This window comes from Mustela lutreola, chromosome 4 (assembly GCF_030435805.1).
Source record: "Mustela lutreola isolate mMusLut2 chromosome 4, mMusLut2.pri, whole genome shotgun sequence".
Classification (NCBI taxonomy): domain Eukaryota; kingdom Metazoa; phylum Chordata; class Mammalia; order Carnivora; family Mustelidae; genus Mustela; species Mustela lutreola.
Genome location: NC_081293.1, coordinates 114,239,528 through 114,267,414, shown reverse-complemented (window position 1 = coordinate 114,267,414; position 27,887 = coordinate 114,239,528). Strand labels below are relative to the sequence as shown.

Here is a 27,887-nt window from a genome sequence, read left to right as displayed (position 1 = left end):
AAAATGGATTAGATGGGGCACATGGGTGGCTCAGTCGGTTAAGGGTCTGCCTTTGGCTCAGGTCAGGATCCCTGGGTGCTGGGATCCAGCCTTGCGCTGGGCTCCTTGCTCAGCGGGGAGTCTGCCTCTCCCTCTGCCCCTCCTCCCACTTATGATCACTCTCAATTAAACAAATAAAATCTTATAAAAAAATGAATAAACTGGGATGCCTGGGTGGCTCAGGGAGTTAAAGCCTTTGCCCTCGGCTCAGGTCATGATCCCAGGGTCCTGGGATCGAGCCCCATATCGGGCTCTCTGCTCAGCAGGGAGCCTGCTTCCCCCTCTCTCTCTGCCTGCCTCTCTATCTACTTGTGATCTCTGTCTGTCAAAAAAATAAAAAAATAGGGACGCCTGGGTGGCTCAGTTGGTTAAGCAGCTGCCTTCGGCTCAGGTCATGATCCCAACATCCTAGGATCGAGTCCCACATCGGGCTCCTTGCTCCGCAGGGAGCCTGCTTCTCCCTCTGCCTCTGCCTGCCATTCTGTCTGGCTGTGCTCACTCTCTCCCCCTCTCTCTCTCTGATAAATAAATTTAAAAAAAAAAAATCTAAAAAAAAAAAAATAAAAATAAAAAATAAATAAAAAATAAAAATAAATGAATAAACTAATGTTACATGTTATGTGTATTTTGCCATAATTTAAACAACACCGATTATCATTTAACCAGCCCACACATAATGTAATGAAGGAAAGTCTAAGAAGCCATACATACTTCCCAGTACTGAGCAGCTTGCCAGCCGGGTAACATGTGGCAATCAAAATAAATACATTTATTGATCTTACTTGGTACTCTTGGTGAAATAAGGATAAAAGTTTTCCTATGTTAATTATATAGGGAGATGACTGCTCATGAGCTCTCCCCGGATCTTCTGTAGACTTCGTGCAACAGGTGCTGAAACTGTTCCTCACCTACAGAGATCAGACACACTAAATAGCAAATCTCTAAGGAAAGAGTGGGCCTGAACAACCAGCCACCATGAACGGCCACTAACATCACAACAGACAGACAACCAGACACACCGCAAGCCCCTGAAAGCACGTGCTATATCATCTGTGAAGTATTCTTCTTCTTTTTTTTTTTAATCTTACTTACTTATTTATTTGACAGAGAGAGGCAACCAGAGCAGGAACACAGCAGGAAGTGGGGGAGGGAGAAGCAGGCTTCCCGCTGAGCAGGGACACCCGATGTGGGGCTCTATCCCGGGACCCGGGACCATGACCTGAGCCTAAGGCAGACCCTTAACCGACTGAGCCACCCAGGCGCCCCTCTGTGAAGCATTCTAACTGACTGGAACTCGATGTCTAGTTGGTAGGTTAGATGGCATACAGAGACAGAAGGTTTTAAACCCCACCACAGGGAGGAACTAGCAAAATTCTGAATGTGGAACACTACAAGAACAAAGACAGTTCCTTCACTAATAAACAACAAATGGGGAAAAAGGGAGGGGAACTTAACAGATAAACTTAAAAAGAAATGCAATGAGTGGATTCTTCTTTAAATAAGTCAACTATTTAAAAAACTGTTTAGGACAATCAGGGATGCAGAAATACTGGTGATATTTGATGACATTAAGGTAGTATCAATTTTTTTTTTTTTTTTTTTTAAAGAGAGAGCATTTGTATGTGAGAGTATGCAGAGGAAGAGGGACAGGGAGACCCTCAAGCAGACTCCCCGCCCACGTGGAACCCTGCATAGGTCTCTATCCCAAGACCCTGAAATCATGACCTGAGCCAAAATCAAGAGTCAGACAAGAGTTGGACACTTCACTGACTAAGCCACCCACGGGCCCCAGTACTGTCAACTTTTTAAGGTACAATTACGTTACTGTGGTTACATTAAAAATAGAATTCTTATGTTTTAAAGATACAAAGTGAAATATTTATGGTTGAAAATTATGAAGTCTAGAATTTGCTTCAGGATAATTTACCAGTGATGAATGGAAGTGGAAAAGGTATAGATTTGAAACCAGGTAGGTAATTACTGAAACTAAGTGATGGTAACAAAACAACTTCTACTTGGAGCTTTTGTTTTTCTTACAAGAAATTTCAAGCCTACAAAGTAGAAAGAGATACACAAACTATTCTGTTCCAATCAAGCCACTGATGTTTTCCCCTCTTCTGTCCCACCCTCTGTCATCACCTGCTCTTCCGACCAGTTCCAAGAAACTGTCTCCTCCACCCTCACTTCCTCAAGTGCCCCAAGCCTTAGTATCTGTGAGCCACCACTCGACACTCCTGCTCCTTGGTCCTGCTCCATGATCCCTGCTAGACCCCAAGCAAGTAACAACCCTACTGCCTCCGTCTGTGCTCCTTGTTGCTGCTGGAGAAAACCACACCCGGTAAGGAGAGTTCTTCTCTTAACGACCGACCGCCATCCCAGGTAGGGACAGGCTTCTCTGAGTCCTGCTGGCCATCCACAAAGAAAACGGAGATTACCTTATCAGAACCACTTCCCTAAATACAGCAACCTTCTTAAAAGAATCCGTGGTCACCTGAACACTCACTCCACCCCCTCCACAAACACTGAGCACCCTGCACCCTACACCACAAAAAGACACTGTAGCAAATCAAATTACTGCCCCACCTTTGTGGGGCTAACATTCCTTCGAGGGAAGATCCGGCTTCTTCCTCCAACACACCAATCCAGGGAAGATCCGGCTTCTTCCTCCAACACACCAATCCAATTGTTTCTTTAAAGTTCCGTGATGGCGTCCTTGTGCCCAAACCACAGCTGTGCCATCCTGGCTCTAACTGACATCTTTTCCCAAAGGGACATGGTTCACTGCTTCCCTTCCTTGAAACCCTGCTTCTACTCCTTGCCCTTCTCCTGACTCTCAAGCTGCTCTTTCCCCTTCCTTCTCTGCTGCCACTTAAATGGGGGCATCTCTAGCTTCCCACCCATCTTGTTCCCAGCTCCAATTCGTCCAGCCGAGACCCCTTTCCAATTTCCTGCATTGCCTGGGGGCCCAAAGTAACAGTGAGGACAGCTAAGCAACTGCAGAGTGTGTACGCCGAACGCACTGAGGCCTCTCCTTGGCCCTATGGCCTGCGGGGAGGGGGGGGTACCCCAGAGATTACAGCTCTGGCTCCAGCTTACCCAGCTTGGAAGAGCTGAACCAAATGCTCAAATTCAACATGCCCTAAACTGATCTCAGCGTTTCCCACCTTACACCTCTTACCTCAGGGGATGTTACCACCAAGGTCAGAATGTGGTCATCAGCCCAACTCCTTGCTCTTCCCTCTGCCCATATCAGTGATTTCATGCAGACAGTTCCAGAAGGTTTAGAACAGCACTGTTATGCCATCCCCGGAATAAGAATATAGGCAGATCATGCATATGAAGTATCACCCACTGGTTTCAACCCAGTCTGGGGGTTGAGTTTCTTTCTCTGTAAGGCTGAAAAATGATGATTTGCTCAGAGGTCTATAATAGCTGTTCCCAGTCAACTGTTGGTCATTAATATTTATTATGGATGGTTTACACAGCAGAGCTGTACTGCTGAGTCTGGGGAAAAAACAAAGCTTCTTATGCTTCTTTTGTTCTCTGGGCTAATGATTAAACATGGTTTCCTCATTCAAATACCATTTAATTTTAAGAGACCCTCATAGCACTGCCAACAGCACCAAATAAACAGGCCTTTAATATTCTTTGGCAGTTTTTTCCTTGATACTTGTAGATACTTGTCTAATCTCTTTTTCTTATTATGTTTTACTGTAAAGACAAGCTCATTAACTAATCTAACTTTTGTGTTCCCAATTAAATTATAGTTTTCATTTGTTTTAGCCAATGGCTCTTTCACAGGCATTAATTATTAAAGTATACATAGCATCAATATCTATAAATCTGTTAATATATATTTTGCTGGCACTTGGGTGGCTCAGTTGTTTAAGCAATTGCCTTCGGCTCAGGTCATGATCCTGGACTCCCCAGACTCAATCCGATCTGCATCAGGATCCCTGCTCGGCAGGGAGTCTGCGTCTCCCTCTGACCCTCCCCCTTCTTACCCTAGCACGCACACACATGGGCACTCTCTCTCTCCCAAATAAATAAATAAAATCTTAAAATATATGTATATTTTATATATTAAATGTATATGTATATTTTATATATTATATATATATGTGTGTGTGTGTGTGTGTGTGTGTGTGTATATATATATATATATATTTTTTTTTTTTTTTTGGCTAAGTTCTTTCACTGGGCCTAGAAGATAAAAACTTATTTAACTAGAACAGCTGTGCAAACTTCTGGACTAGGAGAGAGCAAACTCAAATTAGTGCCATTTTCATAAGCAGGAACTACATAGAAGGGGAGACTAAAATGCAATATAATTTTTAAATGGAAGGAGGGAGGGAGCAGATCCTCTGAACATGGAAGAGGCTGGGAAGAATTCAAGCAGAAAGATAAAATCACCCGGACTGGGGCACCTGGATGGCTCAGTGGGTTAAAGCCTCTGCCTTCGGCTCAGGTCATGGTCTCGGGGTCCTGGGATCGAGCCCTGCATCGGGCTCTCTGCTCAGTGTGGAGCCTGCTTCCTCCTCTCTCTCTGCCTGCCTTGCCTCTCTGCCTACTTGTGATCTGTCTGTTAAATAAATGAATTAAAGAAAATCTTTTAAAAAAAAAAAAATCACCCGGACTGCCCCAGTATGATTTTCCTAAGGAAATCAGTTTTGCATTCAGGAAAATCCAAATATAATATTCAAGCACTGTACCTCACAGCTGGAAAAAAAGACTGGCTTTTTAAGAAGGGGAGGAAGGGTGGAGGGTACAGCTTCAGGAGTTTTTTTAATGGTATTTAAAAAAATGTTTTTAGGGGCATCTGGGTGGCTCAGTTGTTAAGCGTCTGCCTTCAGCTTGTCTGCCTTAAGATGGGGTTGTGATCCCAGGGTTATGGGATCAGATGCATTGGGCTCCCTGCTCTGCGAGGGGTCTACTTCTCCCTCTCCCACTCCCCCTGCTTGTGTTCCTGCTCTTGCTCTCTTCCTCTGCCAAATAAAAGTAAAATCTTTAAAACAAAGTTTTTTAAAAAAATGTTATGCTGCACAAATACACAATCCAGAACAACAGTCAAGCAATATAGTCACAGTCAAGTAATATAGACCAGAAGCTTGATCCTGGAACCAAGAAGAGAAAGAATCTACTGATACTTTCCAATGAACTTCAAAGTCCTACAAAATTTTTTGAATACAGTACTAAAAAATGGGGTTTTGTCTCTTTTATACTCCAAATGACCCAAATGAGATGAGGAATATTAGATTTTAACAATTTTTTAAATAATTTTTTAAAAGATTATTTATTTATTTGACAGAGAGAGACAGATTACAAGCAGGCAGAGAGGCAGGTAGGGAGGTGGGGAAAGTAGGCTCCCTGCCGAGCAGAGAGCCTGATGTGGGGCTTGATCCTAGGACCCCGGGATCATGACCTGAGCCAAAGGCAAAGGCTTTAACCCATTAAGCCACCCAGGCACCCCTTAACAATATTTTAAAGTCTTTTACATTAAAATTAGATTCACCAATAAGATTCCTTTACACCCACAACAAGAAATGTTTAGCATTCTCTAAATTGTAATACAACACTGATAGTCCGTTAACATATTTCCTGCAAAGTGAACATCTTAAAAAAGTCATATTAGTCTTAATTCTATGTTCAGAATACAACATCCACTTTTTAAACGCATCCATCCTCTGCAAACTGTCAATAATCCCTTTAGCTCACAATAAACAACCCTTTCCCCAGGGCAGAACACACACTACACTCTAACATGCAAAATCATTAAGTCCATCAGATTCATTAATTCCACAAATATCTGTGGATCCCTTATAAGTCTGCCACTAGTCTAAGCACAGGGGGGGAAAAGGGACAATTTCTTGCCCTAAGTTTACATTTACTTAAGGATATATCAATGAATAAAGTAATAATCTCTAAGAAATATGCATGCAGGGGTGCCTGGGTGGCTCAGTGGGTTAAGGCCTCTGCCTTTGGCTCAGGTTATGAAACCAGGGTCCTGGGATCGAGCCCCACATCGGGTTCTCTGCTCAGCATGGAGCCTGCTTCCCTTCCTCTCTCTCTGCCTGCCTCTCTGCCTACTTGTGATCTCTGTCAAGTAAATAAATAAAATATTTAAAAAAAAAAAAAAAAAAAAAAGAAATATGCATGCAGAATTATAAATAAAGCACAGTAAAGGGAAGGAGAGGAAGAGGAGTGCTATTTAGTGAACATCTCTAAGTAGATGTCCTTTGAACCTCGACTGGAAGGAAGAACTAGACATGAAGAGATGCCTGTGGGGTGAGTTCCAGGCAGTGGGACTGGCACAGGTAAAGGACCTGAGTCAGGAGCAAACTTCGTCAACAGATCAGCTAGACTGTAATTTCTGTCTCCTATTTGGTGGTAAAAGCTGTTTTATTAATACCCGTATCCCCCCAGCTTCCACCAAAAGTTATGTGCAAAAGGTTAGGGGTCCCAGGGTGGCTCAGTGGGTTAAGCATCTGCCTTCAGCTCAGGTCATGATCCCAGGGTCCTGGGATTGAGCCCTACATTGGGCTCTCTGCTCAGCAGGGAGCCTGCTTCTCTTTTTCCCTCTCCCTGCTGCTCCCCCTGCTTGTGCTCTCTGTCAAATAAATAAAATATTTTAAAAAACAAACACACGCATAAAACAAAAGTTGTTAAATTAATATATGCAGATTGTTGGCTACTTGCCTAATGACTGAACATAATCACTGCCTATCCGTCCCCTTTTCAATATGAGTGTACTGGCTTCTTTTTGACAGATCCCTCCACTGTCAAGGCATCCCCAAACCAATGGGGGATACCTGTTTTCACAGATCAGACTGGAGACTTGAAACAAAAACCCTTCATAATCCTGTATTTTCGGGGGGGGAAAAAAAAAGTGGTCTGACAGCGCGATCAAATCGTGACAAACGGAACTCTCCAAAGCCTACTTCCTGGCAGGCGCTAATAACCCAGGCAATAAGGATGTCCTTCCAAACCTCTCAGTGCTGGGCTGGCGGTAAGGACTCAGCGCGGATGAGTTTTCAACAAGCACAGCAGCCCCTACAACATCCACTCACTGAACGCGGACCCGGCGGAGGGCTGGAGATAGGACTCTTCGGCCCCAACTTGTTCGCTCCTACTCTGGGCAACGTGTAGTAAAGCAGCAGCTGAGTGCCTGCCTGGCGTGCAGGAAGCTCGCAGTAAGCAGTGATGGCTGAAAACGAGGACAAAAGCACGTGGGCTTCACCCCGCAGAAGACCGGCCCCGCGAAACACCCGAGCCCTTAAGGCTCCGGGATACAGGCCGGTTTTCTCCCCAGCGAGAAGAGTTTAGGGAGCGTCCCGGACGAAGAAAGGGAGGAGAGGGGCCTGGGCCCGCGGGCTGCGAGCCGCGCGGGGAGGCGGGAGAGCGCGGCGCCCCCTGCTGACCGGCCCCGGGAGGGGGGGCGGGGCTGGCACCGCGGGAGCAGGACCGCCGGCTCCAACCGCGCTCTCGCGGGCACTGTCCGTAATGGAGGCACCGTGGGCGCTCCGGGGGCTCAGGCCGCGGCCGGGACGCCTTCCCAGTCTGCACTGCCCCTCAGGGCGAGGCCCTGGGGCCGGGCCGTCGGCTAGCCGCGGAGCCCGGGGGCTGCGGCGAGGCAACGCACTTACCCGGGGCCTGGGAGCGCGGGCGCGGCACCGGCCGGGCGGCGAGGGGGCGGGCGCGCTGCTCCGGGCGCAGGAGGGCGGCGGCGGCGAACGCCACTCGGAAGAGCCAGCTGCGGGGGCGTCCCGACATAGGCAGCGCGGCCAGCGTCTTCAGCCCCTGCGCCGCGGAGCGCGCGCGTGGACTCGCCGGGGGCCGAGCTCTCACACGTGCCGCGCAGCGACGCGCCGCCGCTGGTCGGCCCCACCCCCGGGGCGGAGCCCGGTCTCCGCCGGAGGCCCTGCCCCCGCGCCGGGCTCTCTCGGCGAGACCCCGCCCCCTTTCTGCAGCCTGGTGTCCCAGCGGCCTCGCGGAGCTGGATCTCGCTGGTCCCTTGAGGCCTGGCAGGCTGCGGGGTGGGGAGCTTGCTGAGGCCCATTCGCCTGGGCTTTGAGCCCAGCAAACAGTAATTTCATCGTGCACCGAAGAGTGCTTTACACTGCCTTTAGGACCTTTAAAGTGGCCATGGCCTTACTATAAGGGTTTTTTCTACATAGTTAAGGACCTTTTGTGTTCTCCACACGCAACTAACAACAAAAAGAGTAACTTCAGGGACTATATTCTATTCGGGTTCTATATATAATTTCCTCCAAAGTGCAGAGAATCCAACAGAACCATTTTCCCACTTCTTCGATTTACCCCTTCGGCTTGATGGCTCCCCCATAGGATCTGCTTCAGGAAAACTGATCTTTTAGCAAGTTTGTGCTTCTGTGAGAAGAAAAAGCAAACCCATTACTCCTTCCATGCTGTTCGAATAGCACACGTTAGCAACCAAACCGGGACCTCGAATAGCTTTTGCACATTCAATATTTTGCCAGATCTCAATCCTTAGTGAAAAACCGGCGTTATTTCCGAGTTCTTTTTTTTTTTTTTTTAAAGTACATACAACATAAAATTTACCATTTTAACCATGGTGGGGCGCCTGGGTGGCTCAGTGGGTTAAAGCCTCTGCCTTTGCCTCAGGTCCTGATCACAGGCTCCTGGGATCCAGGCCCACATGGGGCTCTCTGCTTGGCAGGAGGCCTGCTTCTCCCTCTCTCTCTCTCTCTCATCTCTCTCTCTGCCTGACTCTCTGCCTACTTGTGATCTCTGTCCGTCAAATAAATAAATAAAATATTTTTTAAAAATTACCATTTTAACCATGGTCAAGTGTACAATTCAGTGTTCAGTGGCATTAAGTACATTCACACTGTTGAGAAACCGTCCATCTCTAGAACTCTTTTCGTCTTGCAACGCTGAAACTCTCTACCCAGGAAATAACAACTCCATTGTCCCTACTTTTAGCCATGGCAACCACCATTCTACTTTTCGTCTGGCTAAATTTTACGACTGTAGGTATCTCAGTAAGTGGAAATCATACAGTATATGTTCCCTCGTGACTGCCTTATTTCCTTACTGTTCATCCATGTTGTGACATGTGTCGGAATTTCCTTCCTTTTTAAGGCTGAATAATATCCCATTACATATTATATAACCACATCTGTCACCTCTCGTCACTTGGATTGCTTCCACCTTTTGGTTATTGTGAATAATGCTGCTATGAATGTGGGTGTTCCAATAACTATTGGAGACCTTGCTTTCAATTTTTTGTGGCATGTACCCAGAAGCAGAACTGATGTATCATATGGTAATTCTATTTTTAATGTTTTTTGAACAACCCCCACATTGTTTTCTATAGTATCTGTAGACTTGTTTTTAAAATCTAGGTGTACATTATCCATACTCAGTATGGACAATTTACTCAGACTGGTAGGATTCTATATTGCCTGTCTCCGAGTAGTCATCTCAATTAAGTACAGTACCATGGACTGTTTTGTCTCTAATGCATGTATAAGCACATGTCCTCTGGCTATGGCTAATTCATAGGTTAATGTTCCAGTGAGAGCAACTGCAAATATTTTTACCACAGCCTCAGTAAAACTTTGATCCCAAACATTAAATTTTTGTATACTTCAAACAGTGTCTTCTCTGAGTTTGTGGCCCAAATCCTCATAAATGCACATAGAAGGAAAGAATGTCTACATTCCTTTAGCTGGTAGCTAGGTCCACGGCCAAAACTTACCCTTTTTGCATTTTTAGCCTGAACTGCCTTAGACAAGGTCCAACTGAAACATGTATTTTTAGTTTTGTTTTTCAAAATGGCAGCTCTTTACTGGATTTTTTTTTTTTAAGATTTTATTTATTTGTTAGAGAGAGAGCGCGAGCACAGGCAGACAGAGTGGTAGGCAGAGGGGGAGGGAGAAGCAGGCTCCCTGCCAAGCAAGGAGCAGGACACTGGGATTATGACCTGAGCGGAAGGCAGCCACTTAAACAGCTGAGCCACCCAGGCATCCCTCTTTATTAGCTTTTATACTTAAAATAATACAGAAGCGTTCAAAGCCTGTCCCAAACTCCAACTTCCTCTAACAATCATTTAACAATTTAATGTTCTCCTTGACTTTCAAATTACATTTGAAACATGTATGTTATGTATATTATTCAGGATCCTGCTTTTAACCCACACCAGCACTATGTATTGCTAAGTGTGTAACACACACAATGTATCTCTTGTTTATCCTTATTATTGCCAAGTATTCTGTCCATTTTAGATGGCCTCTCTCCACTCCCCAGATAGTAGTTGATTGTTTTTTGTGCTCCCTCAGTCACTGCAAACATTTCTGTTATTGAGCCTATGGCATCCAATCTTAAATTATTTTTATTTCTATTTCTGTTACCAGAAAGTGAATTCTTCAGAAGCAAAAATTTGAGTTTAGAGCAATCTTTTTTCCCTTTAATGTTTTTATTTTTATCAGTTATGCATGTTTTATCAGTTATGCAAGTTCTATAGAAATCTTATAATTTGCAATGAAAGAGCAAAGGCTGTACCCCCACCCCCTCCTTTTCAATTTTCCCCTCCTCAAAGACAGTCATGTCTCTTTTTAATTGTTATTTATTTATTTAAAGACTTTATTTATTTATTTGTTAGAGAGAGAGAGAGAGAGACAGAGTACAAGCAGGGGGAGTGGCAGGCAGAAGAATCCAGAAGCAGGCTCCCTGACAAGCAGGGAGCCCAATGCAGAACTCAATCCCAAGACCCTGGGAATATGACCTAAGCCGAAGGCAGACACTGAACCTACTGGGCCATCCAGGCCTCCCTCATTTCACCCTTTTAAAAAGACATTTATTTTAGAGGGGAAGGGGCAGAGGGAGAAGGAGAGAAGGAATCCTGAGCAGGATCCCCGCTGAGCATGATGCCTGTGGTGGGGCTCAATCCCACAACCCTGAGGTCATGACCTGAGCCAAAACCACAAGTCAGGCACTTAACCGACTGAGCCACCCAGTGTCCTCATGTTGCCTCTTTCAACTGCTATTGTGATATTTACCTTCATTTCTCTATATAAAATGTTAACATTGCAAAAAATATATATATATATTTGCATTGCTATTTCTCAAATTTTCACTTTCAAGCATTATCTATTGACTTCACTAAATGGAAGACGAGGATTTAACTTTTCTTCCTTTACCCATGCCTCCCCCAACCCCACCACACTTTCAACTCTTTATCTACTCAATCTAGTTATACTGTCCTTTCTTCTCTTCTTTTTTTAAAGATTTTACTTAATTTATCTGAGAGAGTGGCACAGTGAGAAAGGGAACACAAGCAGGGGGAGTGGGAGAATAAGAAGCAGGCTTCCTGCTGATCAGGGAGCCTGACACAGGACTGGATCCCAGGACCCTGGGATCATAACCTGAGCTAAAGGCAGACGCTTAATGACTGAGCCACCCAGGTGCCCTATACTGTCCTTTAAAAAAAAAAAAAAATATATATATATATATATATATATATATTTTTTTTTTTTTTAATATATATTTTTTAGATTTTATTTATTTGACAAAAATCACAAGTAGGCAGAGAAGCAGGCAGAGAGAGGGGGGGAGGCAGGCTTCCGGCTGAGCAGAGAGCCTGATGTGGGGCTTAATCCCGGGACCCTGGGATCATGACCTGAGCTGAAGGCAGAGGCTTTAACCCACTGAGCCACCCAGGCCCCCTGAGCCCAAACTTTTTAATGATTGTTTCAATCTCCACCTCCCAAGATTTTAGATAGTTGAGGTGTTCTATCAGTTTAATCTGTCTGAAGGAGTCTCTCCTGGAGCCTTCTGGACCTGCACCAGTCCATGTCTGGTGATGGTTGGTGTCAGGGACTCTCAATTCATTTTTCTTCTGTATTGTATTTTCTGTTTCCTATATCCCATGTCTTCTTTTTTCTTTGTTTAGTCTCTCATTTTAGTAGAGCACAATCTCCAGTAGCATCCTGAGAAAGAAGAAGTAAATGTAAGGGAAAGGACAAAGAAATGAAAAATAAGAAAGAAAAAATGAGAAATTCGGGGACCATTCCAGGGAATCCAAAATCTGAAAAATAAGAGTTCCAAAAGGAAAAACCAACAGGGGTTAGGGAAGTAATGGTCGTCAACAAAAAGTTCAAGAAAACGTCTCCAAACTAAAAACTATGAGTTTCCAGGTTAAAAGGGCCCACTGAGTGCCCAGAGAGGTGGAGGTTTTTTCCTGGTTGAGAAGAACCGCCATCCCCCCGCCACCCCTTTCTCGGGAAAGCCTTGGGGCACAGTGTCCACTTTCTGAGCGGCCGAGCCGGCATCCTGCCAGCAGGGGGAGCTATGGCGCATGGCTGGCGACTGCGCGGGCAGGGCCTCTCTGGGAAAAGAGGAAGAAACCAGAGAGACGGAGGGGAAGTAGCGGTGGCGTCCAGCCCCACAGACTTGCAGCCTGAGCTGGTGTGTGGCCGCTGGCCGGCCCCGAACGCTACAAGCCACGCTGGCTGCGCGTGGAGCTGAGGACTCGCGCGGAGGCGGGATGCTCCCGGCCGGCGAGATCCGCGAGGCGCCGGCAGCTCCGGTGAGGCGGCCCTGGTGATCTGGACAAGGGACACCGGTGACCCAGTGAGGTGGCACAGATCTCCCAAGGAAGATTGTGTCTCTAAGGTGGCCCTGGCAGCCTGGCGACGTGGTTTCCGTGGCCCGGGGGAGATAGCGCTTGATCTAGTGAGGTGGACCTCCCTCCCAGGGGAGCTGGTCCCGAGGCGGTGGCTCTGGCCATCCCAGTGAGATGACACAGACAGATCTCTCTAGGGACGTGGCGCTGGAGGCTGGGCGCGGTAACTCCAGCCGTCCTGGGGTGGTGGCAGTGGTGGTCCCAAGGGCCACCTGCATCAGATGGCCCTGACCCCCAGGAAGGCCCCAGGGGAGGGAGTCTGGGACCTCTGGTGCTCCAGTGGATGCCCTCTGGGAATCCTGTGTGAGTGCCACCTATCTCTTCAGTCTTAATGCGTTCGTTACACCTGTTCTTCTAGTGCTGCTCTGAAAGTGGTGACGAAAGGAAGGACGTCGAAGAGAAAAGTAAGCGGACTCTAAACACCTAAGCATTCTGTACCCAGCCATCTCTCCAAAACTCAGCCCTCCTGGGTCTGCGGCGAACTGCCTTGCTTAGCCTGTTATCTTTTAGACAAATCTCTCTTTTTTGTGCAATATGCTTGCATAGTATGCAGTAGTGGTATCATTATATACATATATTTCTTTCTAAAATTGTAAAATATGGGATGATTTGGAGATAAACATTTCCTAATCCCTACTTAGTGCAGGGTCTGGTGTGGAATAACTGCAGTGCTGCCCCTCAGACTGGATTCAGAATAATTAGGGCCCGCCTGTTTTTTTTTTTTTATTATTATTTTTTTAATCACAAGTAGATGGAGAGGCAGGCAGAGAGAGAGAGGGAAGCAGGCTCCCTGCTGAGCAGAGAGCCCAATGCGGGACTCGATCCCAGGACCCCGAGATCATGACCCGAGCCGAAGGCAGCGGCTTAACCCACTGAGCCACCCAGGCGCCCTGGCCCACCTGTTATTTTAATGAAGCATCGACTTATCAAGCATCAGGAATTTGGAGGAGCTAATGATCTAGGAGAGATGACCACGACTTTAATTGGAGTCAAAATGGTAATTGCTTAGTTGTACTCTACCTTCGGTGAATTTTCCTTTAAAAGTTGATGTGGGGGGCACCTGGGTGGCTCAGTGGGTTAAGCCGCTGCCTTCGGCTCAGGTCATGATCTCAGGGTCCTGGGATCGAGTCCCGCATCGGGCTCTCTGCTCAGCAGGGAGCCTGCTTCCTCCTCTCTCTCTCTGCCTGCCTCTCTGCCTACTTGTAATCTCTCTCTCTGTCAAATAAATAAATAAAAAAAAATCTAAAAAATAAAAAATAAAAAATAAAAGTTGATGTGGGGGGCACCTTGGTGGCTCAGTGGGTTAAGCCGTGCCTTCAGCTCAGGTCATGATCTCAGGGTCCTGGGATCAAGCCCCACATCGGGCTCTCTGCTCAGCAGGGAGCCTGCTTCCTCCTCTCTCTCTCTGCCTGCCTCTCTGCCTGCTTGTGATCTCTGTCTGTCAAATAAATAAATAAATAAATCTTTAAAAAAAAAAAAAGTTGATGTGGGAGGAAGAGGGCAAGTGATAACTTGTTTCCTGGGTCTTGGTCTGGATAAGGAAGAGGGAAAAGGTCAGCACCTCCATTTTCCACCTAGGACAGGAGCATATGTCAAGGACATGGACATTTGTCATTTTACTTTAATGAGCTAAGTAGGGCAGGCTTTTGGAAATCAAGGAGTCTTCAAGGGCATTTGAAGTGAAATTAGGGGAGGAAGGGAAGAGCATGTAACAGCTGTTTCATCAGAGGGTTTTGGTTCTTCTGACCATGGCAAATAGTCTAGGAATGAATAGTGATAGGAGGAAGGGTGTCCACATTACCGCAATGGCTTTAGGAGTTAGGCTTGCCCTTGACGTTGCCCGCTGATCTAGTCTGCCTCAGAAGGAAAGATCTACGTAGTCCACAGCCCTTGACAGGCATAGCTCCCACAGCTTTGCTCCCTTGTAAAAGGATTGGAGAGTACCCCAGTCTTTCAGTTAAACCCTTCCCTTTTCCACCTTTGCCCATTCAGATGCCTGGAAGTTGATGCCTACTGAGCTGTCATTTAGTAGAATGAAAGACACAGACTATAGACTTTGTCCTTGTCCCTCCTTTGGTGGCTTGGTCAACTTCTTTGCAATTAGGAGTGCTCATTACAAAAAATGAGAAGAGAATCATAAAAGTCTCGCAAATCATCAGTGTGTCATCTTCATGAATATCATTTGGGGCACCTGGATGGCTCAGTTGGCTAAGCCTCCCTGCTCAGTGGGCAGTCTGCCGCTCCCTCTCTCACTGCCCCATCTCAACCCCTGCCCCTGGCCTCATGCTCTCTCTCAAATAAATGAATAAATGGATTTTTAAAAAAAAATATGTCATTTGACTAAGAATGTACTATGCTACATTTAAATGGTGATGTCAAAGGAATATAACTTAAAGGAGTACCTGGCTGGCTCAGCCAGTTAAGTGTCTGCCTTCGGCTCAGGTCATGATCCAGGAGTCCTGGGATGGAGCCCCTCTATAGGCTCTCTGCTCAGTAGGGGTCTGCTTCTCCCTGTGCCCTTTTTCCCAGCTCATGCTTGAACTTGTTGACTGTCTCTCTTTCTGAGATAATTAAATAAAATCTTTGAAGATAGAAAATCTTTAAGATTTTTTTTGTTTTTATTTGATATTGATCACAAGTAGGCAGAGAGGCAGGCAGAGAGAGAGAGGAGGAAGCAGGCTCCCTGCTGAGCAGAGAGCCCGATGAGGGGCTCCATCCCAGGACCCTGAGATCATGACCTGAGCTGAAGGCAGAGGCTTAATCCACTGAGCCACCCAGGTGCCCCAAGAAAGAAAATCTTTAAATCTTGTTTATTTAGGATAAAAAAAGAGGATACCATGACTCCTGTACATAATGGTAGATGGGTTTCTGTATTAATAAAATTTGATGGAGGCCAGCCAATTCTGCTCATATTTGAAGGAGAAAAAAAAAATAAGAAAATTGGGTTGAGAGTCAGGAAACATGGACTTTAATACTGTTTATAACCTTTAAGTATAAGCCAGGCAAATGTTACCATTTATAGTTGGGAAGCTGAGGCAGAGATTTATGCTAGTTTTGCTTCTTACTAGTGGGCTGCTGGTTCGCATAGCACAGAAACAAGCTTTTAATTCTTATAAGTTGAATAGAACAAAGGAAAATTTGGTTTTGGAGGGCTGGGGAACATTCCCAGTCCTAAACACATTGGTATATATTCTGTTAATCTTTTTTTTTTTTTTTAAAGATTTTACTTATTTATTTGAGAGAGAGAGAGAGAGAGAGAGAGAGACAGAGCATGAGGGGGGGAAGGGTCAGAGGGAGAAGCAGACACCCCGCTGAGTAGGTAGCCTGGTGTGGGGCTCGATTCCAGGACCCCAAGATCATGACCTAAGCCAAAGGCAGACACTTCATTGACTGAGCCACCCAGGTGCCCCTGTTCTGTTAATCTTTACATAAATAATTGAATATCTGACAGTTACATTTTGCATTTAGGCGAATCTTTTTTTTAGGTATTCATATTTTCATTTTATCAGAAGTAATAGTTGTTTTGTAATGAGGCTGATTATAACCTCTTGCCTTTCCCTCGTTGCTGCTTTCTTAAAACTTCCATTTTGGTAAAGAGCCAAGTTCTACAAGGGCAGCTCCAGGAAGAACAGAGGCGAAGTTCAACCAGTATTGCTCCCCAGGAGGCTCTGTATTGTTCCCCCAGCTTTATCTCTCATGCACACACACTGTTTTTTTCTTTTTTAGAAATTGCTGCAGTCTGTAATTAAACATATGCTAGTTTAATTAAGCTTTTAATTTGTTTATAAACTCATTATGAATGGTTTGTTTAGAGAGGACCAAATCCTTTAGTTAAACCTGAAGTAGAGAAATGCACTGTATGTTCAGGTTTATTCTAAGGTTTGGTTTCTAGGAAGTCTGCTTTTTGTCTGGGACCTTATTTTATAGCACTTATTTTCATCTAGAGACCAATGGCTATTCCTCTTACATTATCTTTTTTTTTTTTAAGATTTTACTTATTTGAGGGCACTTGGGTGGCTCAGTGGGTTAAGCCTCTGCCTTCAGCTTAGGTCATGATCTCAGGGTCTTGGGATCGAGCCCCACATCAGACTCTCTGCTCAGCAGGGAGCCTGCTTCCCCCTCTATCTCTGCCTGCCTCTCTGCCTACTTGAGATCTCTCTCTCTGTCAAATTAAAAAAAAAAAAATCTTTAAGACTTTATTTGAGAGAGAGAGAAGAGCACAAGCTGGGGGGTATTGCAGAGGGGATGGGAGAGAGACAAGCCGACTCCCTGCTGAGTGTGGAGCCTGATGTGGGTTTTGATTTCACACCCCCCAAGATCACCACCAGAGCTGAAACCAAGAGTCAGATACTCAACCACCTGTGCCACCCAAGCTCCCCCCACCACCTTTAAAAAAAATCTGTAGGTACTACCAAATCTACGGGGTGTAAGCTCTGTCTGTGGAATAATTCAAATTGTGGAAAAGCAGCCACCATTGTACCAAGTTTCCTAACCTTCTCCAGGAAGAGGGGTACCATAAGTAAGCAAAGGGGGACAGCCTGCACATGCAGCAGATACCCCAGAAGAAACAGTGTATCTAACACACAGGGCTCGAGTGGAAAGAGCCTCTGTAGCAACTACAGATCACGTCACTCCTGCCTTCCTTGCTGACACCCCGCTGTGGCCTTCAGATTTCTGTGGGGTGTAGACACATGCAGCTGGGCACAGACGGTCAGTGAAGGTAGAGCTGGAGAAGCTCTGCAAAAAAGGAGCAGTGCTGTTGGTCCACAAATTTTGGATAGTGGAGGAGGATTTAATTTCCTTTGAAGTGGATTAAGTGTTTACTAGAAATCTGTTTCTTTGACTAAAAATGGAGAATGTAGCTTCAATGACTTAATTATTTCTGAAACATTGTGGATTGTGGAAGAAGGTATAGATGCCTGCAGAGTGAAAAACTGACTTGGAACTGACAGGAAACAATTGGTGTTCAAGTCAGAGTGAGGAATGGTCTTTTTGGGAAATCCCACCCGCTAAATGGGGTGAGAGCAAAGCTACACAGTGTTCCTGTTTTCACTGGGCATTGTTCACTCCGTCACAGGCCGTGCTCCTCTGCCACCACTCCTCCATAGAAATGGCTCAGGGTTCCAAGTCATCTGTTTTCGTCACATTTAATAAGTGTATATAAACTTGGATGACCCAGTTCAAGTCCAGTTTATTTGCTGTGGAAGGAGTCTCACTTCAGACTGTAAAATTAGTGGTTGCACCTGTCATTTTGAGTTTTTCTTAGTAATTTGTGTTTTCTTTCACACTTCCTTTTATACTTCTTTTCCCGACATGGGCATCTTACTTTGTATAATGGCATTTGGAAAAATGGCATTGAAAAAAATTAAATTTTTTTTTAATTAAAAAATTTTTTAATTAAAAAAAATTTGTTTATTTATTTATTTATTTACTTTTTTAAAAAAGAGGGGCACCTGGGTGGCTCAGTGGGTTAAAGCCTCTGCCTTCGGCTCAGGTCATGATCCCAGGGTCCTGGGATTGATCCCCACATTGGGCTCTCTGCTCCCCAGGGAGCCTGCTTCCCCTCTCTCTCCACCTGCCTCTCTGCCTCCTTGTGATCCCTGTCTGTCAAATAAATAAATAAATAAATCTTTAACATTAAAAAGATTTATCTGTTTATGTGAGAGAGAGAGAGAGAGAGAGTGTGTGTGTGTGTGCATGTGTGTGTGTGTATGTACACGAGCAGGGGAGGGGCAAAGGGAGAGGGAGAGAGAGAATCTCAAGTCTCCTCACTGATCATGGAGCCTGATGTGGGGCTTAATCTCATGATCCTGAGATCATGACCTGAGCTGAAACCAAGAGTTGGATGCTTAACCGACTGAGCCATCCAGGTGCACCTAAAACTTTTTTATTCTTACATAAGGAGGAGTTTTTACTCATTGGTCAGCCTTTCACATTTTTTTTCATATACTTGAAATCTTTGAATACTTTTTCCTTTTTTTAACATTTTAAAATCAGAGTCCTCTGGTGTTATTCTAGATCACATTATCTGTTTCCTTACAAATTTTGAAAATATATTACTACTGTAATAAAAACTGCATCCATAAAATAGTATTTGACCTTTTTTTTCCTCTAGTAATAAAATAGATTCATAAGATAAAAGTCTTCTGGAAAAGTTTAATATGTGCTTATAACTGCATTGTCATGCCAACATCAGTTGAAACCCATGGTTACTAGGACAGACCTCAGGATTTTTCCTTCCTCTGAATTTCCTCAGCTCCTAAGCATTTTGTAGTACTTGATTGATAGATTACTTTATAGCTATTCATTTGGGTGTATGTGTGTGTGTGTGTGTAAAAAATCCAAAAAACCCACATATATGCATATACATCTATACGTATTATATATATTCATTTTGGTATTTTTGTATGTGTGTATATGGTGTATGTATATATACATGAACATATTCATGCATACCATATATAGTGTTTTCTTTAAATTACTGACTTTTGAAAGTAGATATATTGCTTTGTATATCTTTTGTATTTCTTTTAACTCCATGGTACTTAGTAATGTTGAATAATATTCTTTTGTTTTAGGTGATGTGCATATTACAGCTCTTGTTGGAAATGAACAAGTCAATGAAGATAAAGATAATGGTGATCTCCCTTCTTATGTGTCTGCATTTATAGAAAAGGAAGTTGGAAGTGACCTTAAATCTTTAAAGAAACTTGATAAACTCATAGAACAGATGACAGAAAATAAAATGCAGTTAGAAGAACAGGCAAGTATTAAAACTCATTGAAATAAAATCAGAAGTATACACATAACCATTATTATATAGGTAATTTTGAAGATACAGCTTATGACTAATAGTCTGATCATTTAAAACTGTTTAATAGGTAATAGGTTTTAAGACTTACAGTGTGCTAGGTATTTTATGAATTATGTAAAAGACAAAGATCCTGGGGCCACCTGGCTGGCCCAGTCAGTGGAATGTATGATTCTTTTTTTTTTTTTTTAAAAGGTTTTATTTGTTTATTTGACAGACAGAGATCACAAGTAGGCAGAGAGGCAGGCAGAGAGAGAGAGGGAAGCAGGCTCCCTGCTGAGCAGAGAGCCCGATGCGGGACTCGATCCCAGGACCCTGAGATCATGACCTGAGCCGAAGGCAGCGGCTTAACCCACTGAGCCACCCAGGCGCCCAAATGTATGATTCTTAATCTCGGAGTTGTGGGTTTGAGCCCCATGTTGGGTGGAGAGATTACCTAAAAATAAAATCTTAAAAAAAAAAAAAAAAAAAGACAAAGTTCCTGCTGATACTATTTGGGTTTTAAAAATATAATGGCAACTGGGGTGCCTGGGTGGCTCAGTCGTTAAGCGCCTGCCTTCAGCTTGGGTTGTGATCCCACGGTCCTGGGTTCGAGCCTTGCATCGGGCTCTCTGCTCAGTGGGAAGCCTGCTTCTCCTTCTCCCACTCCCCCTGCTTGTGTTTCCTCTCTTATTGTGTCTTTCTCTGTCAAAAATACAATGATAGCTAACGTTTTAAGTAGCTTTTCATACAGTGATCTTATTTTTATTTTTATTTTTTTTTGAGATTTTATTTATTTATTTCACAGACAGAGATCACAATTAGGCAGAGAGGCAGGCAGAGAGAAAAGGGGGGAAGCAGGCTCCCTGCCAAGCAGAGAGCCCAATTCGGGGCTCGATCCTAGGACCCTGGGATCATGACCTGAGCCGAAGGCAGAAGCTTTAACCCACTGAGCCTCCCAGGTGCTCCTGACCTTTTTTTTTTAAAAAAAAAAAACAAACTTTATTTATTTGGCAGACAGAGATCACAAGTAGGCAGAGAGAGGTAGGCAGAGAAAGAGGGGGAAGCAGACTCCTTGCTGAGCAGGGAGCCTGATGCAGGGCTCAATCCCAGGACCCCAAGATCATGACCTGAGCTGAAGGCAGTGGCCTAATCCACTGAGCCACCCAGGCACCCCCATACAGTGACTTTTAAAGTGCTTTTACAACTAAGTCATTTCATGGTATATAAAAATGTTATAACATCATCATTCCAAACTTTGCATATGCCCACTCATAAGGAAAAAACATGAAAGTGAGTATAACATAATAGTGGTTATTTCTGGGTGGTGCATCAACAGGTGATTTATTTTCTTCAGATCTTTGTGTGTTTTCAGTGTTTTCTTTTTACAGTGAACATATTACTTAAAATAATTTTTAAAACACCCAATGAATGTAATCTAAAAACAAGTGGATCCCTGTACTTGCAACAGTGTTTGTCAAGGATAAAAGCTTTCTATCCTGTAGCTAATATGTTGGGCTAAGGAAACTGTATGTGGCTATGTTGGTGTTAGCCCTGAGTTGTCAGTCGTCCTGTGTTCCCATCCCCAGCACCTCCAGTCTTCCCCGTCTTCCTCTTCCACTCCCGCAGGCAGGCTGTGCTGGGCTCTCTGAGGAATCCCACAGAGGAGTGCGAGGAGGCTGGCCTGGATGAGTGGTCTCCAGCCCCACCCGGCAGTGCTTCCAGGGCTCCTTCCCTGGGAAGGTCGGCTCCTCTGCTCCTCCCCCCAGCTGGGCTTGAGAATTCTGCCCCAAGATACGACCCCATCTGGCCATTCTGTCTTTGCCCTTTCCCAAAAGAAGAAATTGAGAGCGCTTAGCGTGAATCTATTGGAACAGTCTACACCACAGCCCACAAACTTATCTGCAATCATTTCTACTTGGTAATTCAGCAGAGGATCAATGTGAGGCAGTCTTCATGCCTCAGGTCCCACCTGCCACCTGAGTGAACTTGCTTCACACTTTTGTAGTGAGAACCTCTGCTCCTCAGCCAGTCCTGTCCCCTCAGCACAGGAACACACCCAGATGTTTGCCTTAAAACCCAAACGAAAAACCCTCCCCTCATCTTTTACTAGGTGTTCATTCCTTTTACTGTTAGACTTCCTTAGAAAGTCATCTTTCTTTATGTCTATCTCCACTTCCCAGGCTCATTTCCCTGATGACTGTGGAAGCTTCTGCTGAAGTCCCTACTAAACCTTAAATTAAGCATCTCTTCTCTAAAGATGCTTCCCCTCCTTGGAAAATGGTACCACCATCTGCCTGTCACTCGGGCCTGAAACTAGGAGCCCTCCCAGGTTGCCCATCATCCTGCCTCCACCTCACCATCACCGACACATCAGAGTTTTGCCCCCCTTCATGTCTCTGGTGTCTTTTCACCCCAGTTTAGGGCTGCAGCCTCTCCTGCACTTGCACATCATCTGTTTCCTTCCCATCCCCACGCTAACTAACTTTCATTTGTATTCTTTACAGAAACTGTGTGATATGTAATTAAGCAAATATATATGTATATAAAATATAGTTAATAGCTTTTATGTATATATAAGCATATGCATACATCAAATATGTATCACTTAACTTTTTGTAATTAATGTAATATACTACTTTTTCATATCAGTGTATATAGAGCTCTCTTTTTTAATCGTTTTATGGTATTCAGCTATAACTGTACATAATTTCTTTGGCCAGGCCCTTGTTGGTTGACATTTTTGATGTCTCCAGTTTTTATTATGGCAAATAATAGGAGAATAAACATAATATTTTGTCACTTTATTTTCTTTTATTTATTTATTATTATTATTTTTTAAAGATTTTATTTATTTATTTGACAGAAATCACAAGTGGGCAGAGAGAGGAGGAAGCAGGCTCCCTGCTGAGCAGACAGAGCCCAATGCGGGACTCGATCCTGGGACCCCGGGATCATGACCTGAGCCGAAGGCAGCGGCTTAACCCACTGAGCCACCCAGGCACCCCTGTCACTTTATTTTCTAAATCATAAATCTAACTGAATGATTTCCTTGTTCAAATCTCTTGGGGCACCTGGGTGGCACAGTTGGTTAAGCATTCTACTCTTGAGGTCAGCTCAGGTTTTGATCTCAGGGTCATGACCCCACGTTGGGTTCCATGCAGACGTGGAGTCTACTTAAAAGAAAAAAAGAAAGAAAGAAAAGAAACTCTTACTGGCTTCCCATTGTCTGTTGGAAAAAGCCCACATTCTTCTAAGGCACAAGATGCCCCTGTGATCGTATCTCTCCCTACCAATCTAGACTCATCTCTTCTTCCTATGTTTTGTTTGTTTTTTTTTTTTTTTCTTAACTGTGTTCTGTGCCTACTCAGCTCTTTGCTGTTCTCTGATTGCGACCGAGCCATTCCTTTTGCCTGGAATTCCCTTTCCTTCCAAAGTTCCCCAGAAAATTCCCGCCCATCCTGTGAAGGTTTGTGCAGGAGCCGGGCAACCACCTCAAAACCTTGTTGGCCAAAGTGTGAGAGCTTGTTAGACACGCGGAATCTCAGTCCTTACTTTAGACCTAATGAGTTCACGTTGGCATTATACCAGATATCTAGGGGATTCCTGTGCACATTCCGGTGTGAGAAGCATTACCTTAGTCACCATTACACCTAGTATCTCTCTTTCATTGCATTCTTCCCATATTACAGGACGTATTTGCTTACATTTCTCTTCCACACGAACTGAGCTTTAGGGCAGAGGTTGTCTTGTTTCTCTGTTCCTTGCACAGGGCCTTGTGCAAAGTGACTAATCAGTATTGATTAAATTGTAATTCCCCTATAATAGTCTTTGTACTGCATTGATACCTAATGTTTGTATATGTTTTTCCATGTGCTGTAAGAAGAATGAGTAAATACCATATCTCAAGGCATTATCTGGTTATCATCTTACCAGGTCAGTGGTTCTCAACCTGGACTTAAATCAGAATCACCTGGGTAACTTTTGGGACATACAGATACTCATACTTTTAGAATCAGAGCTTCATTTGTTTTTGAATCGAAGTATTTAGTAGATAAAGCATCAAAGTATTTTCTGGTTGGACCTTCTGAAAGTGCTGAGCTACATGAGGGCAGATCCAGAGGTGTTTATTGGGACGACAGGCCGCTCCCCACACATCTCCATGTACAGCATTTCGTGTTTTGGTTTGGTGGGTACAGGATGCAGAAATCACACCTCTCTTTTGAAGCTTGTAATTGACAACTTTCAATTCTGTTAGAACAAATGTGTATTTTGAAGGTAATAGTCTAAAGAAAACGTTTTGAAAATTTTATCTGATTGCTGCTGGTTTTGTTTTTTGTATGGTCAGGTACTTACGATTTCATCAGAAATCCCTAAAAGAATTCAGAGTGCCTTAAAAAATGCAGAAGAATCAAAGCAATTCCTGAATCAGTTTCTGGAGCAAGAAACTCATCTCTTCAGTTCCATTAACAGCCATTTGCTGACCGCACAGCCATGGATGGAAGATCTTGGGGCCATGATCAGCCAAATTGAAGAGATTGAGCGCCATCTTGCTTACCTTAAATGGATTTCACAAATTGAAGAACTAAGGTAAAAAGGGCCTCTTTGTTCTCATAATTATTATTTTCCTTTGAGGCTCTGTCTTAGTGAGTGCATGCATGCCATTAAATAATTGAGTTAATTAAAGATTATAATAATATAATTTTACCAGTTGTTATGAAAATAGCATTATGATAATGATTCTTTTCCTTTATTGTGAATGAACATAAAGTTTTCAGGGATCCTAATTTGCATTTGAAAGAAAGTAATCTAAGTAAAAATTGTAAGTCCTATACTTGTGTTGTGAACACATAATAAAAACTGTTAATTTATAAAACCAAATTAATACAACAACTCTTCAACATGGTAATATTCTCTACTTTTACTTTTTAGACATGGTCACTTGAAGTGGATTGCTTTCTCTAAAATTTGAATTCTTTTCAATGAGAATCGTTTTTTTAAAAGACATTTACTTATTTGAGAGAGAACATGAGAGAGAGAGACAGAGAGAGAGAGAGAGCACTAGCGCACAGCACTAGCACACCCCAGGGGGAGAGGGAGAATGAGACTCTCCACTGAGCAGGATGCCCCATGTGGGGCTCCATTCCAGGAAACACCGCCCCCCCCCCCACCCTGGGGATCATGACCTGAGCTGAAGACAGATGCTTTACTGACTGAGCCACCCAGGTGCCCCCAATGGAAATCATCTAACAAGAGCTACACAGTATTCTTAGATGAGTAACAAGAGTTTTGCTACCTATGGGTAGGAGGGAAAGTACATACTTTCTGAATTGAATGTGTGTTACAGTGTTGACTGTGTCTGATACTGCCTTTCAGACAAGCTAAATGAACATTTCTGCCTAGATTGGCACATTATTTGGTTTCATTATATGGTTTCAGCCCCTCCAAACTGCATGGTTCCATCCTGCTTGGTTTCAACTACTCTTGCTCCAAAGCTGTCAGTAACCATTCATGTTGTCTGGAAGACTTAAGGAGGAAAGGTCATCCAAGAGTCTTTTTTTTTTTTTTTTTTTTTTTAAGATTATTTATTTATTTATTTGACAGAGATCACAAGTAGGCAAAAAGGCAGACAGAGAGAGAGGAAGGGAAGCAGGCTCCCTGCTGAGGAGAGAGCCCGACGTGGGGCTCGATCCCAGGACCCTGAGATCATGACCTGAGCTGAAGGCAGCGGCTTAACCCACTGAGCCACCCAGGTGCCCCCATCCAAGAGTCTTAATGTCCCATCGTAAATTCATCCCAATTAATATATTTTATGTTATGTCTCCCAAAGAGTAATGTGGTATCACTTTGTCCTGCATTTTTCTCGAGATTTTAAAGAGTTTTACCTGTCAGTGCAGTGTGAAAATCTTTGAGTTGCATCTGAGTTTTACATATACAGCAAGAGTGATATGCCCAAGGTTGTAGTGTTACCAGTGATTCCAGATATCAGCTTAACCTTTTTTTTTTAAAGATTTATTTATTTGACAGAGAGAGAGAGATCACAAGTAGGCAGAGAGAGAGAGGAAGGGAAGCAGGCTCCCTGCTGAGCAGAGAGCCCGATGCGGGACTCGATCCCAGGACCCTGAGATCATGATCTGAGCCGAAGGCAGCGGCTTAACCCACTGAGCCACCCAGGCGCCCCTCAGCTTAACCTTTTAGACCATCTCCTTGTTTAGATAAATCACTTGCAATGAATGAATTTTAAACCTTCTTTCTTTTTACTTCACTGCCCCTTGCCCCTCTGAAAGATAATACCAATAAGGGGCAATATTAATAACCTTATTAAGTAGAATAAATTTTTTTTTTTTTTTTTTTTAAAGATTTTAATTATTTGACAGAGAGAGATTACAAGTAGGCAGAGAGACAGGCAGAGAGAGAGAGGAGGAAGCAGGCTCCCTGCTGAGCAGAGAGCCCGATGCGGGACTCGATCCCAGGACCCTGGGAACATGACCTGAGCCGAAGGCAGCGGCTTAATCCACTGAGCCACCCAGGCGCCCCTCAGCTTAACCTTTTAGACCATCTCCTTGTTTAGATAAATCACTTGCAATGAATGAATTTTAAACCTTCTTTCTTTTTACTTCACTGCCCCTTGCCCCTCTGAAAGATAATACCAATAAGGGGCAATATTAATAACCTTATTAAGTAGAATAAATTGTTTAAAAGCCTCACTCTTGTAGTAGCCAAGGTAATAGGTTAATTCAAATAGGACTATGGTTGTAGATAGCTTTTATCTATGTTGGAATTGTTTAAAAAAGATATTTGGGGGTGCCTGGATGACTCCGTGGGTTAAGTCTCTGCCTTCAGCTCAGGTCATGATCTCAGGGGCCTGGGATTGAGCCCTGCATCGGGCTCTCTGCTCAGTGGGGAGCCTGCTTCCCCCTCTCTCTCTGCCTGCCTCTCTGCCTACTTGTGATATCTGTCTGTCAACTAAATAAATAAAATCTTTAAAAATACAAGAGACATTTGGCCTGGAAATCATATTAGAAGTAGGAAACAGGGCATCTGGGTGGCTCAGATGGTTAAGTGTCTGCTTTCAGCTCAGGTCATGATCCCAGGGTCCTGGTATCGAGTCCTGCATGTGGCTCAGCAAGGAACCTGCTTCTCCCTCTCCATCTGCCTCCCCCTGCTCGTGTTCTCTCTCTCTTTCTGTCAAAATAAGTAAATGGAATCTTAAAAAAAGAAATAGGAATCAAATTCATAATCAAGTAGAGCACAGCTCTTTCTTTCTTTAATAACATGCAAGATCTTTCCTTTAGGTCTTCAAGATAAATCTCTATTTCTGGCTTCCTTAGGGCTTCTGAGATTTTCTTCATCTTCTAAGTTCTCTCTAATGTTCACCTGCTTTTCATTAGCACTCTCTCTTTTTTTTTTTTTTTTAATTTTTTAAATTTTTTAAATTTATTTTTCAGAGGGAGAACGAGAGTGAGCACAGGCAGACAGAGTGGAAGGCAGAGTCAGAGGGAGAAGCAGATTCCCCGTGGAGCAAGAAGCCCGATGTGGGACTCGATCCCAGGACGCTGGGATCATGACCTGAGCCGAAGGCAGCTGCTTAACCAACTGAGCCACCCAGGCGTCCCTAGCACTCTCTTTTTTAAAAGAGCCATGTCGGGCACCTGGGTGGCTCAGTTGGTTAAGCAGCTGCCTTCAGTTTGGGTCGTGATGATCCCAGGGTCCTGGGACTGAGCCCCATGTCGGGCTTCCTGCTCGGTGTGGAGCCTACTTCTTCCTCTCCTGCTCCCCTTGCTTGTGCTCTCTCTCTCTCTGTGTCAAATAAATAAATATGTTAACATCTTAATTAATTAATTAAAGAACAGGGTTCTGGGGCAGCTGTGTGGCTCCGTCAATTGAACATCTGATTTTTGATTTCTGCTCAGGTCCTAAGACTGAGCCCCCTGTCAGGCTCTGTGCTTAGTGGGGAGTCTGCTTGTGATTCTCTCTCCCTCAGTGACTGCCCCTTCCAACTGCTCTCTTGCACTCTCTCTCTCTCTCAAATAAATAAAGCTTTTAAAAAATTTTTTAAAAATTAAAAAGTTTTTTTTCCTTTTTCTTAGTTTAAGCTATGGAATATTATTATTTTTTTTAAATTGCTATGGGTTTTTGTTTTGTGAGCAAGTGCAAGCAGGGAGAGGCAGAGGGAGAGAATCTTAAGTAGGCTCTGTGCAAGGGCATGGCGGGGGGAAGGAGGGGCTCGATCTCATGACCTGAGTCGAAATCAAGAGTTGGATGCTTTTTTTTCTAAATGAGTTGGTTTCTTGATATTCTTTTTTTTAAGGTTTTATTCTACTTATTTGACAGAGATCACAAGTAGGCAGAGAGGCAGACAGAGAGAGAGAAAGGAGGAAGCAGGCTTCCCGC

At 44.0% G+C, this 27,887-nt stretch overlaps 2 protein-coding genes across 5 annotated transcripts in view; one reads left to right on the top strand and one right to left on the bottom strand.

Annotated features, from left to right (window-relative positions):
- PUS7 (pseudouridine synthase 7) overlaps positions 1 to 7,918 on the bottom strand; it is a 58,410-nt gene extending 50,492 nt beyond the window's left edge. For 2 of the 3 annotated variants that reach the window (XR_009352800.1, XM_059170854.1), the window contains exon 1: positions 7,683 to 7,918. Coding sequence is in view for 1 of the 3 variants with exons in the window: in XM_059170854.1 (XP_059026837.1) it covers positions 7,683 to 7,809 (127 nt within the window). In the remaining 2 variants the exon portion in view is untranslated. Of the gene's footprint in view, positions 1 to 7,025; positions 7,348 to 7,682 lie in introns of those variants that run through there. The other variant, XM_059170855.1, reaches the window with a different exon arrangement.
- Positions 7,919 to 12,426: 4,508 nt separating this feature from the next.
- Positions 12,427 to 27,887, top strand: part of RINT1 (RAD50 interactor 1) — a 35,160-nt gene continuing 19,699 nt past the window's right edge. The window contains exons 1-4 of one of the 2 annotated variants that reach the window (XM_059170850.1): positions 12,427 to 12,607; positions 13,062 to 13,107; positions 19,282 to 19,466; positions 23,842 to 24,083. In XM_059170850.1, coding sequence (XP_059026833.1) covers positions 12,566 to 12,607; positions 13,062 to 13,107; positions 19,282 to 19,466; positions 23,842 to 24,083 — 515 coding nt within the window. In that variant the 5' untranslated portion in view covers positions 12,427 to 12,565. Of the gene's footprint in view, positions 12,694 to 13,061; positions 13,108 to 19,281; positions 19,467 to 23,841; positions 24,084 to 27,887 lie in introns of both variants that reach the window. The other variant, XM_059170851.1, reaches the window with a different exon arrangement.